At 39.5% G+C, this 15,729-nt stretch overlaps 1 protein-coding gene across 1 annotated transcript in view; it reads right to left on the bottom strand.

The window, feature by feature from the left end:
* The window catches only part of LOC133039991 (putative selection and upkeep of intraepithelial T-cells protein 1 homolog), a 52,663-nt gene that overhangs the window by 12,702 nt on the left and 24,232 nt on the right, over positions 1-15,729 (bottom strand). Inside the window, exon 6 of the mRNA XM_061119752.1 lies at positions 14,639-14,761. Coding sequence (XP_060975735.1) covers positions 14,639-14,761 — 123 coding nt within the window. The remainder of the gene's footprint in view (positions 1-14,638; positions 14,762-15,729) is intronic.

Here is a 15,729-nt window from a genome sequence, read left to right as displayed (position 1 = left end):
CCAAATAATACCACTTAATGTTTTCCCTGAAAAATATATTCCAAATATTCCAATATGGAATTAGATTTATATCTGTCTTGGGAGAGACTCTATTCTCTTTTCAAAATTGTACACTCCCAAGTTTATTGTAGGCAGTTCTCAAGTGTTGTGGCTTGCATGATACTTAAGGCATTATCTTTGTTTGTCTCTATGTATCTCTCTATTTTTCAAGTCTTCTTGAATGACCCTTGTAATTTACATAAAAATGATTGCTAATATTGGTTTATGCACTAGAACTTAACTGTACAGAATGTCACAATCAAAGGGGTTCTTCTTTCTCCAATTTTGTTTTATCTAGAAAATGTAGACCTTTACCTTGATCTCCACTGTTCTGTGGATGTCATGGAGTACCAACATGGCCTCTGGTGTACACTGTCCCCATATCTAACTAATTAGACTTGAACTTATACAACTTCAATATTACTCACTGCTTCTGTAACAAGTTTTCTACAATGATGGACATTCAACTTCTCATACAAAACATAGGACACTTGAAGACCGTAGAACCAGCAGTATAAAACTTTGAGGAAAAAGCATTTTGGACCAAGAGCCTATACTTTTGTGTAAACCCAAATAATTTCCAATGTATGAAAGCAAATTAAAATTTCCATATATATTCTAAGACTCCTAAAATATATCACCTATGTATCTTCCTTGCAAATTTATGTGAGAAATTACCTAAGGCAAGTACAATTGTACCATAATTAAGATCTCAAGCTAGGAGACTATCTCATGTATAGGAAAAGTGGTATGCTGAGAAACAACTAAACATATCATAAAATCTAAATGTTTCCCTTAAATAATCCAAACATACCATAGTCAGAAATATAAAAGGACTAAAATTTTGACTTGCAAACTGAGACTTAAATTGGAGGAAGTTACAAAATAGAAGATGGTTGGTTTTCAGGACATATGCTTTGATGGTTAATTTTATGTTGTCAACTTGACTGAGCTAAGGGACCCCCAGATAAGTGACAAAATACTTCTGGGTGTGTCTGTAAGTGTGTTGCCCAAAGAGTTTGAGATCTTAATCAGTAGACTGAATAAAGCAGTTAGATCTCCCCAAGATGGAAAGACATCATCCAATGTGTTGATGGTCTGAATAAATCAAAGAGGTGGAGGAAGGGCAAATTCTGTCTCTTCTTAAGCTGAGATGTCCACATTCTCCTGACCTCGGACATCAGAGATCCTGGTTCTCAGGCCTTCAGACTCCAGAACTTAACACCAATGACCCTCTATTCTTAGGCCTTAGATTGGGAGTTACACCTTCAATTCCCCTGGTTCTCAGGTCTTGAATTTGGACTGAATTATACCACCAGCTTTCCTGGTTCTCCAGCTTGCAGTTGGAAGATTGTGGTACTTCAACTGATATCTGCAGCCATGTGATCCAATTCCTATAACATATTATAACACATTCTTATAACATATTCCTTTAACATATAAGTTATATATCTCTACATATATCCTATTGGTTCTGTTTCTCTGGAGAATAATGACTAGTATATATACTTAAAATGTAATGATGAAAGCAGTTTCAGTGTAAAGGGATTTAAAAAAAACCTGGAAAATAATAGCTGTATACTGATATTAGGGCTTTCCAGGTAGCACAAATGGTAAAGAATCCCCTGCTGATGCAGGAGTCTTGAGAGATGTGAGTTTGATACCTGGGTCAGGAAGATCCCCTGGAGGAGAGCATGGCAACCCACTCCAGCTTTCTTGCCTGGAAAATTCCTGGCAGGCTACAATACATAGGGTCATAAAGATCCAGACATGACAGTAGTGACTTAGCATGCACACACATGCATACTGATATTACTTGTAATTATAAAGAAAATATAATTCATATAGATGAAGAGGATTATTATTGTTTTTCAGTTGCTCAGTCGTGTCCGACTCGTTGTGACCCAATGGACTGCAGCACGCCGGGCTTCCCTGTCCTTCACCAACTCTTGAAGCTTGCTCAAACCCATGTCCATTGAGTCGGTGATGCCATCCAACCTTCTCATCCTCTGTTGTCCCCTTCTTCTCCTGCCTTCAATCTTTCCCAGCATCAAGGTCTTTTCCAATGAGTCGACTTCACATCAGGTGGCCGAAGTATTGGAGCTTCAGCTTCCGCATCAGTCATTCCAATGAATATTCAGGGTTGATTTCCTTTAGGATTGACTGTTTTGATCTCCAGGATTACTACACAGCATTTTAAACTTTAGCTATTTTTGTTGGCATGTGGTATTATCTCACTGGGTCTTAATTTGTATTTATGTGATAACTACAAATGACACTTAGTGAAATGTATTGGGAAAAGGAACACATTTAGACATGATATACTTGTCTTTCACAGTACAAAAAACAATCCAGGGCAATGCATAAGTGTCTACATGAGACTTTAAGAGAGTGAACTGTTACACTGTAATCCAAAATGCTAGATTACAGAAGGAAAAGTTCGATGGGGACCTAACACCTCAAAAAAAGATTTCTGGAGGTGGAGTTTTAAATTGGACTTTTAAGATTATCAATGTTTTGGGCTCAGAAATTAGGAGAAATAAAGCAAGAGGAGAAGACAATTAGTGATGCTAAGGAATAGGACTGTTGTAATAATGGCTTTTTTTAAGCAGTCTTGCTCCTCTCTTAGGTCCCCGGTGATTTGAAAAGTTCCTCTGTGAGATATGCATGGTGGATGAGAATTAGGAACATGTTAATATACTTCTTTGATGATAGAATTAAATGAGTCATAGAGTTTGAGTTCAGCATCTTTCTGAGAATACGTTATATCTGGAAATCCTTCACTTTCCTTCAGGACTGAAATTTTATAATAGGAATATTTTGTTCAGTATAGTTAGGTCTGAAGAGTAAATTGAAAAGGACATTTTTTCCTAGGGTTGTACAGGTATACAGATTATTCATTTCTTTTTCTCTAAGCCTGAAACCATCATGGTCCGTATTGCAATTCATACATTGATTTTAAAATATACATATTATTACACTATTTTAAGTTGTTATACCTAAATTTTAGAGTCACAAACACTATAAGTTAAGGAAAATACTTAAAATGACCTAGGAAAATGTTTTTTACTGCCTCTTCCTTGGTCAGATCTAGAAATATTTCCAACTTTTACGAACATCACTGTTGCTTCTTGGAGGAAAGAACCTCACTTGATTGAAATGCAATGTTGTTTTTCACAATTAAGATGTGTGACAAGAAAGTAAATGAGCTCATTAAAGTCACATTGTCTTGGGCTTCATTTCCTCATTGGTCATTACTGGGTTTTGATAAACTAATTTGTATTGAAGTGTTAGTATTTTATTTGTCATCCTTGAAATATGACATTCTACCACAATGCCCCATTACATTTTAATAATAGCCTCAGGTTAGATAAAGCACTAGTATAAAATTCAGTGAACTGAGTTTTCAAGTATTATGGCCAGCACGACTAGTCATAAGGAGTGGATTTTTTCACTCTCTCGGTTCAGTTCAGTTGCTCAGTCATATCCGACTCTTTGCAACCCCATGAATCGCAGCACGCCAGGCCTCCCTGTCTGTCACAAACTCCTGGAGTCTACTCAAACTCATGCCCATCAAGTCAGTGATGCCATCCAGCCATCTCATCCTCTGTCGTCCCCTTCTCCTCCTGCCCCCAATCCCTCCCAATATCAGGGTCCTTTCCAATGAGTCAACTCTTCGCATCAGGTGGCCAAAGTATTGGAGTTTCAGCTTCAGCATCAGTCCATCCAATGAATACCCAGGACTGATATCGTTTAGGATGGACTGGTTGGATCTCCTTGCAGTCCAAGCGACTCTCAAGAGTCTTCTCCAACACCACATTTCAAAAGCATCAATTTTTTGGCGCTCAGCTTTCTTCACAGTCGAACTCTCACATCCATACATGACCACTGGAAAAACCATAGCCTTGACCAGACGGACCTTTGTTGGCAAAGTAATGTCTCTGCTTTTTAATATGCTATCTAGGTTGGTCATAACTTTCACTCTCTAGCAGTTAGCAATTTGTACCAAAGAAGCAATATGAGATTTAGTTTAGCAAAGTTTCTGATAAAAACAGTAATGGCTTCAATAACCCTGTATCTGTCAGATATTTCTCCCCATAATCCTGTTTTGATGGTTCTCTAAAATGTTTGTATTACAGAAAGCTCTTTTACCTTTGCTACCCTATAGTTTTATTTTCTTGTGCAATATCATCTAATTTTATGCATTCATATATTTCTGTTAAGTTGATAATTTCATTATCTCACTAGTCATGACCTGAGACCAGATCCTGATACACTTGCCAGCTAGCTGTCTTCACCACAGACATATCAAAATCAGCACTCAGAATTGATATACCTTTCCCTTCAGTGCTCTTAATTCTGTTTTCCCACCTCCTGTATTTCTGTGTTGAGTATCAGTATCCCCATTTTTATGATCTTTCAAAAAATACACCTGGGCATGGTTATTAACTTCTTTACTCTTCTCAGACTCTTTTCCTGCCCAACACATCCTCCTGTTTCATCAATACTGTTCACTTTTCCTTTAGACTATGCCTTTTAGAAGTACTTCTCACTAATGAGGAGTTGGAAAATCACATTGGGAACTCTGAGGAGGGCAAGTATATTAGAAATTTTGGAACAGGGAGACGATAGGAATTGATACCATCTATATGAAAAATTTGCAGATGATAGCCCTACTCATGTGTAAAAATGGAGTAAATTACATGAAGAAGACAAAATAGAAGAAAATGATTAATAATGTATTATTTCAAACCTTTATTCTGATGATAGAGACTGTTCTATGGACAAAATTACTGAAAATCATATCAATCACACTGTATCATGGATAATTCTTAGAAAAGTAAAGGATGCAGATTGTTGACAAAATCCTATTGCTGGAGTTTGGGGTAGGGTAGGCATTATGGCTGAAAGTGAAGAGGAACTAAAAACCCTTTTGATGAAAGTGAAAGAGTGAAAAAGTTGGCTTAAAGCTCAACATTCAGAAAACTAAGATCATGGCATCTGGTCCCATCACTTCATGGGAAATAGATGGGGAAACAGTGGAAGCAGTGTCAGACTTTATTTTTGGGGGGGGGGGGGCTCCAAAATCACTGCAGATGGTGATTTCAGCCATGAAGTTAAAAGACGCTTACTCCTTGGAAGGAAAGTTAAATGACCAACCTAGATAGCATATTAAAAAGCAGAAACATTACTTTGCCAACAATGGTCTGGCTAGTCAAGGCTATGGTTTTTCCAGTGGTCATGTATGGATGTGAGAGTTGGACTATAGAGAAAGCTGAGGGACGAAGAATTGATGCTTTTGAACTGTGGTGTTGGAGAAGACTCTTGAGAGTCCCTTGGACTGCAAGGAGATCCAACAAGCCCATCATAAAGGAGATCATTCCTGGGTGTTCATTTGAAGGGCTGATACTGAAGCTGAAACTCCAATACTTTGGCCACCTGATGCGAAGAGTTGACTCATTTGAAAAGATCCTGATGCTGGGAAAGATTGGGGGCAGGAGGAAAAGGGGATGACAGAGGATGAGATGGTTGGATGGCATCACTGACTCAGTGGACATGGGTTTGGGTAAACTCCAGGAGTTGGTGATGGACAGGGAGGCCTGGCGTGCTGTGGTTCATGGGGTTGCAAAGAGTCGGACATGACTGAGGGACTGAACTGAACTGAACTCAGAAGGATATGGCAACTAGTATTGGCCAATATATTCTGGTATCTTGCCTGGAGAACCACCCCCCGCCCCAACAGAGAAGCCTGGGGGCCCACAGTCCACAGGGCCACAAAGAGCCAGACACAACTGAAGACTTTTTTTTCGCCTGTGGCAGCTCTGCCCCAGTGAGTGTTCAGCATGAAGGTGGTGCAGCTGCTTGGCTTGCAGGGACCCTGGAGGCGCCAAGCGTGCAGGGACACTGACTGCCTCTGCCCCAGGGGTTATGGCCCTATCAGAGTGTTTTTTTGAGTCTCTTGTAGCTGGCAATCAGAAGACCTCTTTGGCCAGTCTTTCTCTACAGCTCTACTCATTCAGGCACTTAGAGGGCCCCCTTGCCTGGGGTCCTTCTCTTTTGTTTGGTGCATCAGGCACATAGAGCCCCACCCCCACCCCCACCTGGGGTCCTTCTCTGTAGGTCAGCACGTCAGGCACTTAGAAGGGGCGCCCTGGGTGGGGTCCTTCTCTGTAGGTCAGCACGTCAGGCACTTAGAAGGGGCGCCCTGGGTGGGGTCTTACCCTGTAGGTCAGTGTGTCAGGCGTTTGATGGACCGGCCTCTCTATTGTTCAGCTGCGGGTGCTAGCATGTGGGGAGAGAGGGGCTATGGTGATGGCTCCACCCCCTACACATGACTCAGCAGTATCGTCTTGCTTCCATGGCCTCCTGGCTTTCCTCCACAAGCATTTCCCACCACAATCTCCTCCCTCACATCCTCTAGATCCGTCTCTTTGCAATCAACAGCAGCCCTCACCCTGGCATTGCTCCACAATCACTAAATAGCTCCCAGCTGCTGTGCCTTCTAGGGGATCTGTGTCACTGTCCAGGGTATGTATGGCTGTGGCAAGGACTCTCTGATTCTTATTCCATTTAGGCTGCCACCGATCAGCTGTTTCACTCTCAGCCTTAAATATTTCTCCTCTGACTCAGACAATTGCCCTGATGCAGGGATCAGAGCCTTGCTTCAGTTCCTCCACCCACCAAGGGCAGGTCCAGTCCTACTAACACTCCTGTTTTTCCCCCCTAGTTCCTTTGTTTTACCAAGTTTTGTATAGTTCTATATATTCTTTTCTGCTGGTCAGGTATTCCTGCCTGCTCTCAGCTGGTGTTCTTCATGCACTTCTGTGTCTGAAGGTGTATTCCTGATGTATCCATGGAGAGAGATGTACTCCACATCCGCCTACTCCTCTGCCATCTTGTTCTCCTCAAATGTTGTATTTTAAGCCAGATTTTTCACTCTCCTCTTTCATCTTCATCGAGAGACTCTTTAGTTTTTCTTCACTTTCTTCATCTGCGTATCTGAGATTATTGATATTTCTCCTGACATCTTGATTCCAGCTTGTGATGTTCACATGATGTACACTGCATAGAAGTTAGATAAGCAGGGTGACAAAATACAGCCTTGATGCACTCCCTTCCCAATTTTAAACCAGTCCTTTGTTCCATGTCTGGTTCTAACTGTTGCTTCTTGACCTGCATACATGTTTCTCAGGAGACAGGTAAGGTTGTCTGATATTTCCATCTCTTAAGAATTTTATGCAGTTCATTGTAATACACATAGTAAAAGGCTTTAGCATAGTCAGTGAAGCAGAAATATGTATTATTATTTCTGATCTTGTTGAAGAGGGCTCCCCAGGTGGCTCAGTGTTAAAGAATCTGTCCATCGATGCAGGAGATGCTGCTTGATCTCTGAGTCAGGAAGATCCCCTGGAGAAGGAAAGGGCAACCTACTCCAGTATTCTTGCCTGGAGAATCCCATAGACAGAATACTTGGGCCAGGTGATACTGAGCTGACTCCTTTGAAATGACCCTGATGCTAGGAAGGATTGAAGGCCAAAGGAGAAGGGGGTGACAGAGGCTGAGATGGTTAGATAGCATCATTGACTCAATGGACATGAATTTGAGCAAACTCCAAGAGACAGTGAAGGACAAGGGAGTCTGGTGTGCTGCAGTTCATGGGGTCACAGAGTCAGACATGACTTAGCAACTGAACAACAACAACTTGTTGAAGAAAATATATTGCAGAAGCTAGAGCCCTTCATCAGAGTTGACATACACATTTGACTTAGAACTCAGAGAAGTCAAAGGAGGATTCATGGGAAAGTAGAGTAGTTTCAGATCTAGCTTCTGCATCATGCCAATGAAAGGAATCAGCAGATCAGCAGCAACATATATAATACAAGCTGCAAAATGGCTGCTGCTTCCTTTTCACTCTCCATCCCCCAAGAATTTTCCTTATGGCCTACCCTAACTGGAAACACAAAAGAAAGGACTTTCTGAAAAGTGTAGTCAAGTTGACACACATTTAATGATACCATCACAATGTCCTTAAATCAATATTTGTTTTTACATATGAGAAAGGACAGAATCATCTGAACATAAACTAAGGAGAGAAATGGACAGTAGAAAGAGACTTAATAGAACAAAGCTGACTGAGATGGTGAAATTAGCTGATAAGTTTAAAATAACTTTAATTGATTTGTCCTGGCATGTTGAGGAAAAGATATTTAAAAGATAGCATTACCATAGAAGTGGAGTCTATAGTAGGAAAATACTTGGGATTCCCAGAGGGAGAAATATAACTTCTGAAATAAAAACTCATTAAAAAGAGTTTAGCAGCTTATTCAGCTGAAATAACATGGGATTAGTGATTTGGGAGACTTTAATTGTAAATATCCAAACTGAAGAACAGAGAGGAAAAAGAAAAGAAAATAAAGAAAAAACATAGGGAGATTAGAGTCACAATGAAGGATCTAACCGACATACAACTAGACACCCAAAAGCAGGAGACATATTTGAAGAAATAATGACTGAAACATTATCAGTTTTTGGAATGTTATTTTTAAACCCATGTATTAATGGAGGTACATTAATCTCAAGCAGTATCAATATAAATTAAACCATATCAAACACATTGTAGTCAGGCTATGAAAACCAAATTGACGCAAATCTGTTTAAAGCAATCTAAGAATAAAAGACATATTGTCTTCAAAAAAGCAACAATAAGACAAATAGTTGACTTTTCAATAGGTAATACAAAAGGCAGAAAATAATGGAATAATCTACTTGACACGTTGGAAGGAAATAAGCTTCAACCAGGATTTTGTTCCAGATGACACTATCCTTTAAAAACAAAGATGATTCCATAGAGGCCTTGGAGAATTATTCTACTTTTTTAAAGGAGAAATTTACAGCAACCAAATCTCTTGCTCCTTAAATCAAATTAAACAAGGTTATATATCTAATTTTTTGTTGTTTAGTCACTCAGTCATGTCCAACTCTTTGCAACCACATGGACCATAGCCTGCCAGGCTCCTCTATCCATGGGATTTCCCAGGTAAGAATACTGAAGTGGGTTGCCATTTCCTTCTCCAGGGGATCTTCCTGACCCAGGGATCAAATCTGAGTCTCCTGCTTTGGCAGGTAGATTCTTTACTGCTGAGCCACCAGGGAAGCATTATATCCTGGCATAAAAACCACAGTCAGTGCCTGTATTTCTGTAGGTCAGTGTCTTACTTGAAGGTTTCTAGTTTTTCAGAAAGGTTGTTACCCTGATGAGCTTCCCAGGTAGCACTGGTGGTAAAGAACCCACCTACCAATGCAGGAGAGGTTAGACACAGGTTCCTACGCCAGTATTTTGCCTTGAGAATCCCATGGACAGAGGACCCTGGTGGGCTACAGTCCACAGGGTCACAAAGTGTTGGACATGACTGAAGTGACTTAACGCACGCACACACACACACACACACACACACACACACACACACACACACACATCTTCCACACACACACACACACACACACACACACACACACACACACACACACACACACACACATCTTCCTACCTACCATGTGGGTTACCCACCGAATGGAAATTTTTTCCAAGTTTCTTCTAGACTATAACTTGAGCTTGTTTCTACCCCATGGCCTTTGTTACTTCAGTCATTATGAAAGCCAATCCTGAAATAAATTTATATACTAATATTTTCCTTGTGTCCCTTATCAGAGTAAGTATTCTGGCTTCACTTGAAAACTTTATCCCTCTTATATTTAATTTAATGTACAAGATCATTCTTTTAGCTCAATGTACAGAAGATGTGTTATCTGTTTATTTAATTTTTATTATGGACGCTCATGCTAAGAGCCTTCTGATGCATTTCCCTGATTGATGTCCCAGATATGTTTAATTGCTGATAGATATGACATTTAATTCTGATAGGTATAGATTTATTTCTACTTTCAGAATTACTTTCATTTTCCCATGTAGATTATTGACTTTATTTCAGTCATTATCCTAATTTGTTATCTTCTGTCTTCTGATTACTTTTCTATCCATTTTAACTTTAACATAGTTTGTACAAGAGCTACAAATGAAATGCAAATTTGAGTGAACAAACATATTTTATTTGCTCTACACCTGGCAATTATTTGGCTTTATATAAAATTGCAAGGGAAAAATTAAATTGTGAGGGCTTAGCTACTTTTCTTGGAGATCTTAGCCTATTGATCCTCCGTAGTCTATCCATTGTCCCAGATGAAACATTCGGTGCTTGCTTAGTCCCTTAATTTTGTAGGAAACCTGTTGAGGAAATAAAATGTACTCAAGCTATTATAAATTCACATTTTACTAAAGGCAACTAGTTGAAATAAAAACACACTTGAGAACATATCAATCTTTTCCAAGATGCCAAAGTCATCTTTGGAAAAGCCATGAGAAACAACTTTTATTTAGAAAGCATTAACTTGACTTCTCTGGCTTAAATCAATGAGAGGAAAATCTCTGCTGGGAGGATGTATGTAAGGAATAAAGGTATTCTAGAAAGGAGTCTGATTTAATTTGAACAGTATCTCTTTGCAACTGAAGTAAATGGATACCCTGGTGAAACTATAATCAATAATATATATTCACACACATACACTTTCTCTTCCTGTCTTTTTTCTCTTTTTCTCTTTTCTCCTTCACTCTCATAACTCAAAGAGCAGTAAATCACTCTACATTATGTGCCTTTGCTTGGAAAAGGCTATCATTGCACAATGTTATCTGATGCTTAATGTCACAAGGCACATCAGAAACTGCAGTGAATCTGTGGACTTGCTTTTTAAATTTTTCTAAATATTCTTATTATTCTTATGTATCCCTTTAACCTTATGTAACTTCAAAAGTTGTGAAACATAAGAGACAGAATTGGAAAAATTAACTTTTCAAATAATAGAAGAGATAAACTCATTCAGTGAAAGGGTGCATAGAAAGTTGTTACTGAAAAAGCAATGAGATTCATCCTAAACCCTAATACAAACTTGGTAGAACTGGAGAAAACATTAAGAAAAATTGCTGAAAAAGTATTTCAGGCAATTATTTTTTCTTTGTAAAACAAAATTGACCTGATTATGAGAAATGGTTGATTTTCTTTTCTTTTCTTTTTTTTTTTTTTTTGGCCACACCCCACGGGATGCAGGGTCTTAGTTCCTCAGAGCAGGGATCGAGCTTCAGTCACCCTGCAGTGGAAGTGTGGAGTCCTAACCACTAGAATTCCTGATTTTTTTAAATTTAAAAATCTAATGAGCGACTTCACTTTCACTTTTCACTTTTATGCATTGGAGAAGGAAATGGCAACCCACTCCAGTGTTCTTGCCTGGAGAATCCCAGGGATGGGGTCGCACAGAGTCGGACATGACTGAAGTGACTTAGCAGCAGCAACAGTAGCTAATGTAGAGCATTTCAATTTATGGTCAAGTTTGATCTTTTCCAATTTTGGCCTGTTGTGAGGTTGCTGCTATAGATTCTATAATATTAGCAATGTGAGATATATTAGAATTAATAGACTGTAAATGGTGATAAGTAGAATGAATTGGGTCTTTTCAGTCAAATACATTGCACAATCTCTCTTTCAAATCAATTAGTATATTTTCTTGATTTATTCATAAACACCTGGGAAAGCAAAAAAAGTAACTGACAAAATCTTTGAGTGGCTAAAGCAACTCCTTCATTGGTCTCCATGGGACAAAGAGGAGCAGTGCTGAGAAATGGCCTTATGTTACCACGTGGTTGAAAACAGGATTCATTTTTTAATAACTCTGGTCTCCAGTGTGAAAGACAATAAAACCTCTCCTTGATTCTAACTCTTCTTTTAATCCCACTCAATCAGCTGGTAAGCCTGGCTTTTGAGTGGATGAATATTGGCTACAGGCTCCTTTCTGCTTTCAGCTATCACTAATCTGTGCCTCATAGGATGCAAGGATAGTGATTGAGTTGTTTTCCTCGGTGGTAGAAACTAGGCCTGAGAAGCTTAAATCTGTACTGTGGGAAGCACACATTTGTCCTTGCAATTGTTTAATTATAAAGGGTGGAATGTTTCTCAACATTGGAGAGGTAATGAAGGGTCTGACTCCGGTCCAGCTTACTATATGTGATTCCTTATGTCAGACCATAGGAAGTGACAAAAGATTTGCCTAGCAGGCTCCTCACACCAGACTTGGTGCACAGTCAGCGCCTTGCAGCTTCTGGAGGGAGGTGCAATCCAGGACCAGGTCCTTCACTCCCAGCAGCCATGTTCACATGCATACCTGCATTCCGAGCCCAGGTCCCTCATTTTGGAGGCTTCCTTACTAGGGTCCTCAGCTAAAATGGCTTTTTTTATTTTTAGTACCCTCTGCTGAGACCTTTTATTGGGGGAGGGCATCTTGATTAAGTTATTCTTCTCCACTTTGACTCAGGACTGTTCCATTCCAGTTCTCTGAGTTTGTAAAATGGCAGGAGTCTTTTGTGCAGTGTTCTTTATAGTGAGACACTATTTCAAACCCAGATCTCCTGCATTGCAGGTGCATTCTTTACTGACTGAGCCACCAGAGAAGCCCAAGAATACTGGAGTGGGTAGCCTATCCCTTCTCCAGGGCATCTTCCTGACCCAGGAATTAAACTGGGGTCTCCTGCATTGCAGGCGGTTTCTGTACCTTCAGAGCTACAAGGGAAGCCCTAGTGTTCTTTATAGTGAGACACTATTTCCCCAACCTGTGCTGCAGGTCACCTGACCCTTGTCCAGTGCTGGAACTATGAGGAGCCAGCACTATTTTCCTTTTTGACCTCTTACACACCCACAGTAAGGGGATAAAAGCATGACTGTTACTTTAGTTTCTCTTGTCATCCTAATCGGCCACTCTAGCAGCTCTCGACAAGTAGTCCAGAGAGACCCAAGAGTCAATGAATGCAAAGATGGGAGAGCAAACTACCCATTCTTTGTGGTTCTAGGCCTTTTTAAGCTTAAGTAAAAAGCTTGTATGTATTGTCTACAATAACTCATCATAGATTTGCACTGTATTAAAGGGAAAGAGCCTACTAGTAATTAAGGGTATATATTTTCATAACCCTGCATACATTTTTTAATGGAACATTTTAGAATTGTAGGTTACTGGTGGAACACAAGAATCCAGTATTAAAATTTTTCTTCTCGCATGACTAGTTTTATATTTCCTTCCATTGATTTCATAAGCAGATTATATTTTGCACATAATGCCAGGACTTTCAATGTTGGGTGTTAGGGAATTTCAAAAATATACACTTTACTGTGAACAGAGCTTCAGAAATGTTCCTGGTTCAGCCTTTGTAGATGCCTATGAGTTTCTATAATGTTCAATTATCAACTATAATATTAAAATTTTAATTCTGTCTTTGAGATCAAAATAGAAGAAAATGCACAGCATTGAATGGTTTCATCACAGGATGAAAAGCCTGGACCTTCCAGTTCTACTAGAATTATCACAAGTGTGAAATCAGAACTGAGACTGTCATTGGAATCTGAAGCACTAACTTTGCAAGTGTAGAAACCCCAGGGAGCCTCAAGATGGCTACAATCAGGGAACCCTTATACAGGGCATAAGTCTTCCTCCTTTCCCTCTGACATTCCTTCCTTCTTTCTTTCCTCTCTTCCTTCTTTCCTCCTTTTCTTTCTTTCTTCTCTTTTTTGTGAAGAGTCTATATTGTGTTCATTTCTTTTCAGTGATATATCAGCTGATATCACAGTAAGATTTTGAGGGAACAGGCAGAGACAGTGAGAGGTAGTAGAGGTAGATGTTTCAAGAGGTATAGAAGCAGAGGGGAAAAGACAGATTTCACTGGGGTAGAATCTGACCACTTCTGGTCTTCCTCCCCTCTGGCTGCCTCTCTGATGTGTGTGTATGAGCAGGTATATGCACATGTATGTACATGTGATATTTATTTGAGTACACAACATTAGATCTTTACATCAAAATTCCTCAGCTGAATAATCTCATAAGGCATGACTTATCTTCCCCATTTTGTGGAGGAAATAAAATTAGATCAGAAGAGAAAAGCCATTTACCCAAGGTCACTCAGCATGGTTAAGCCAGGATAAAACCCAAGCTTATCGGATTCAAAAACTATGTTCTTTTCATTAAGCAACCATCCTTTTCTAGGCTGAGTATAACCTTGTCTCAAAATTACCTCTTTCAGTCCCCCTCCCCACCACTTTTGTTTATTAAACAGGACACTCCCCCCACCTCTTTTTTCTTTATTCCAAAATTCTATTTAGTTGAATTTAAAGTTATCCTGAGACTATTATTATCTTGCTTGGGCAGCTTCATTGCACATGTAATTTCATTACATGTACCAAACACATCATGTTAGAAAAGTATAAATTCTGGCAAGAAAATCTCTAAGGTATTATTCTTACATCAAATTCACTGAGAGCTTCATACAGAAACAGATCAAGCGACAATGAACAGGTCTTTGTTTTTCCCCCAGCTATTAATGCACAAGGACTGGAAAGGTCACTTTTGTAGAAACCCCAGGAGACTCAAGAAGCTACAATCAGAGACTGTATCTGGAGATCAGTTAGAAGAATGATGCCTTCTGAGTTACCATCCTTCCCATTCCATTTACCTCTGAATCTAAAGTAAGCAGAGGAAATGATCATGGTGATGAAGACCGTCAAAACACACAGGATCACAGTCATATCCTCCAGCCACATGACATCCATCTCGAAATGTGGATCTGAAACAGGGACTGTATAGAGATGCAAACATTAGGAGAATCACAGCAGAGAACGGAGGACTGGATTACAGACTCACAATAGGTTTGCTTTTCACATTCCTATGGCTCCATACTTCTGGGCTTGTATGAGGGGGAAGGAGAAGTAGGCTGGGTTGTGTAGATGATCCTGGAGATGAGCACATTTGAGCTAAGTGTGGAAGAAGGCTGCAAAGAAGCAGATATTGTTTCTTCCACCCAAGCATCATGACACTTGCTCTGGTTGGCCAGAGTCTGAAGGATGGATACACACATTATACCTTTGTCTACTTCATGAGGTGCTGCAGGCCCTCAGGAACTCTAGACCTCTTGAGAAATATGGTGAAATAGAATAATCTGGAATGAGCAGAATCTCTGAGATGAAAAAGATATTATAATTCTCAAAAGTTATCCTCTTATCTGTAGCAAACATCTTCTGTAAAGTATGTTTTCTGGGTGAGTATAAAAGTGGAGAATATCCCCACCTCATAATACTGATTAATATGTCTTGTGATGGGAGCACCATTATCAACAGTTAGGGTATCTGTTTCATTACTGGTCAGCTATGCCTATTAAAAATTACTTTTCTATATAAACTCTAGTTTGTTTCACTGACATGATTGTTCACTGATTCATACTATCTTGTAGAGAAGGACAACCAACACAGTAAGGATGGGGAAACAGGAGTCAGGAGTCTTAAATCCACATCCTTGAAATAATGGTTGAAATAATCAACAATGTTCTTCTTGGAGAAAAGAAAACTCAAAAGTCACCAAAATTGTTGCCCTCACAATATATTCCATATGGTTGTAGACTGTACAAATGGAGGGTAAAGCATTTCCCTAATTAATATCTACTTTACCCCATAATTTGATATAAATTCTCGGCACTTGACTAGATCGGAAGCCCCTTTAGTAAGGGTGATAGCTTGAATTTTTTAAAAATAGACAAGTTGCTCTGGGAGC

This window comes from Dama dama, chromosome 20 (assembly GCF_033118175.1).
Source record: "Dama dama isolate Ldn47 chromosome 20, ASM3311817v1, whole genome shotgun sequence".
Classification (NCBI taxonomy): Eukaryota; Metazoa; Chordata; class Mammalia; order Artiodactyla; family Cervidae; genus Dama; species Dama dama.
The sequence above is the reverse complement of the archived record's forward strand: the minus strand, read 5'-3'. Positions and strand labels throughout refer to the sequence as shown.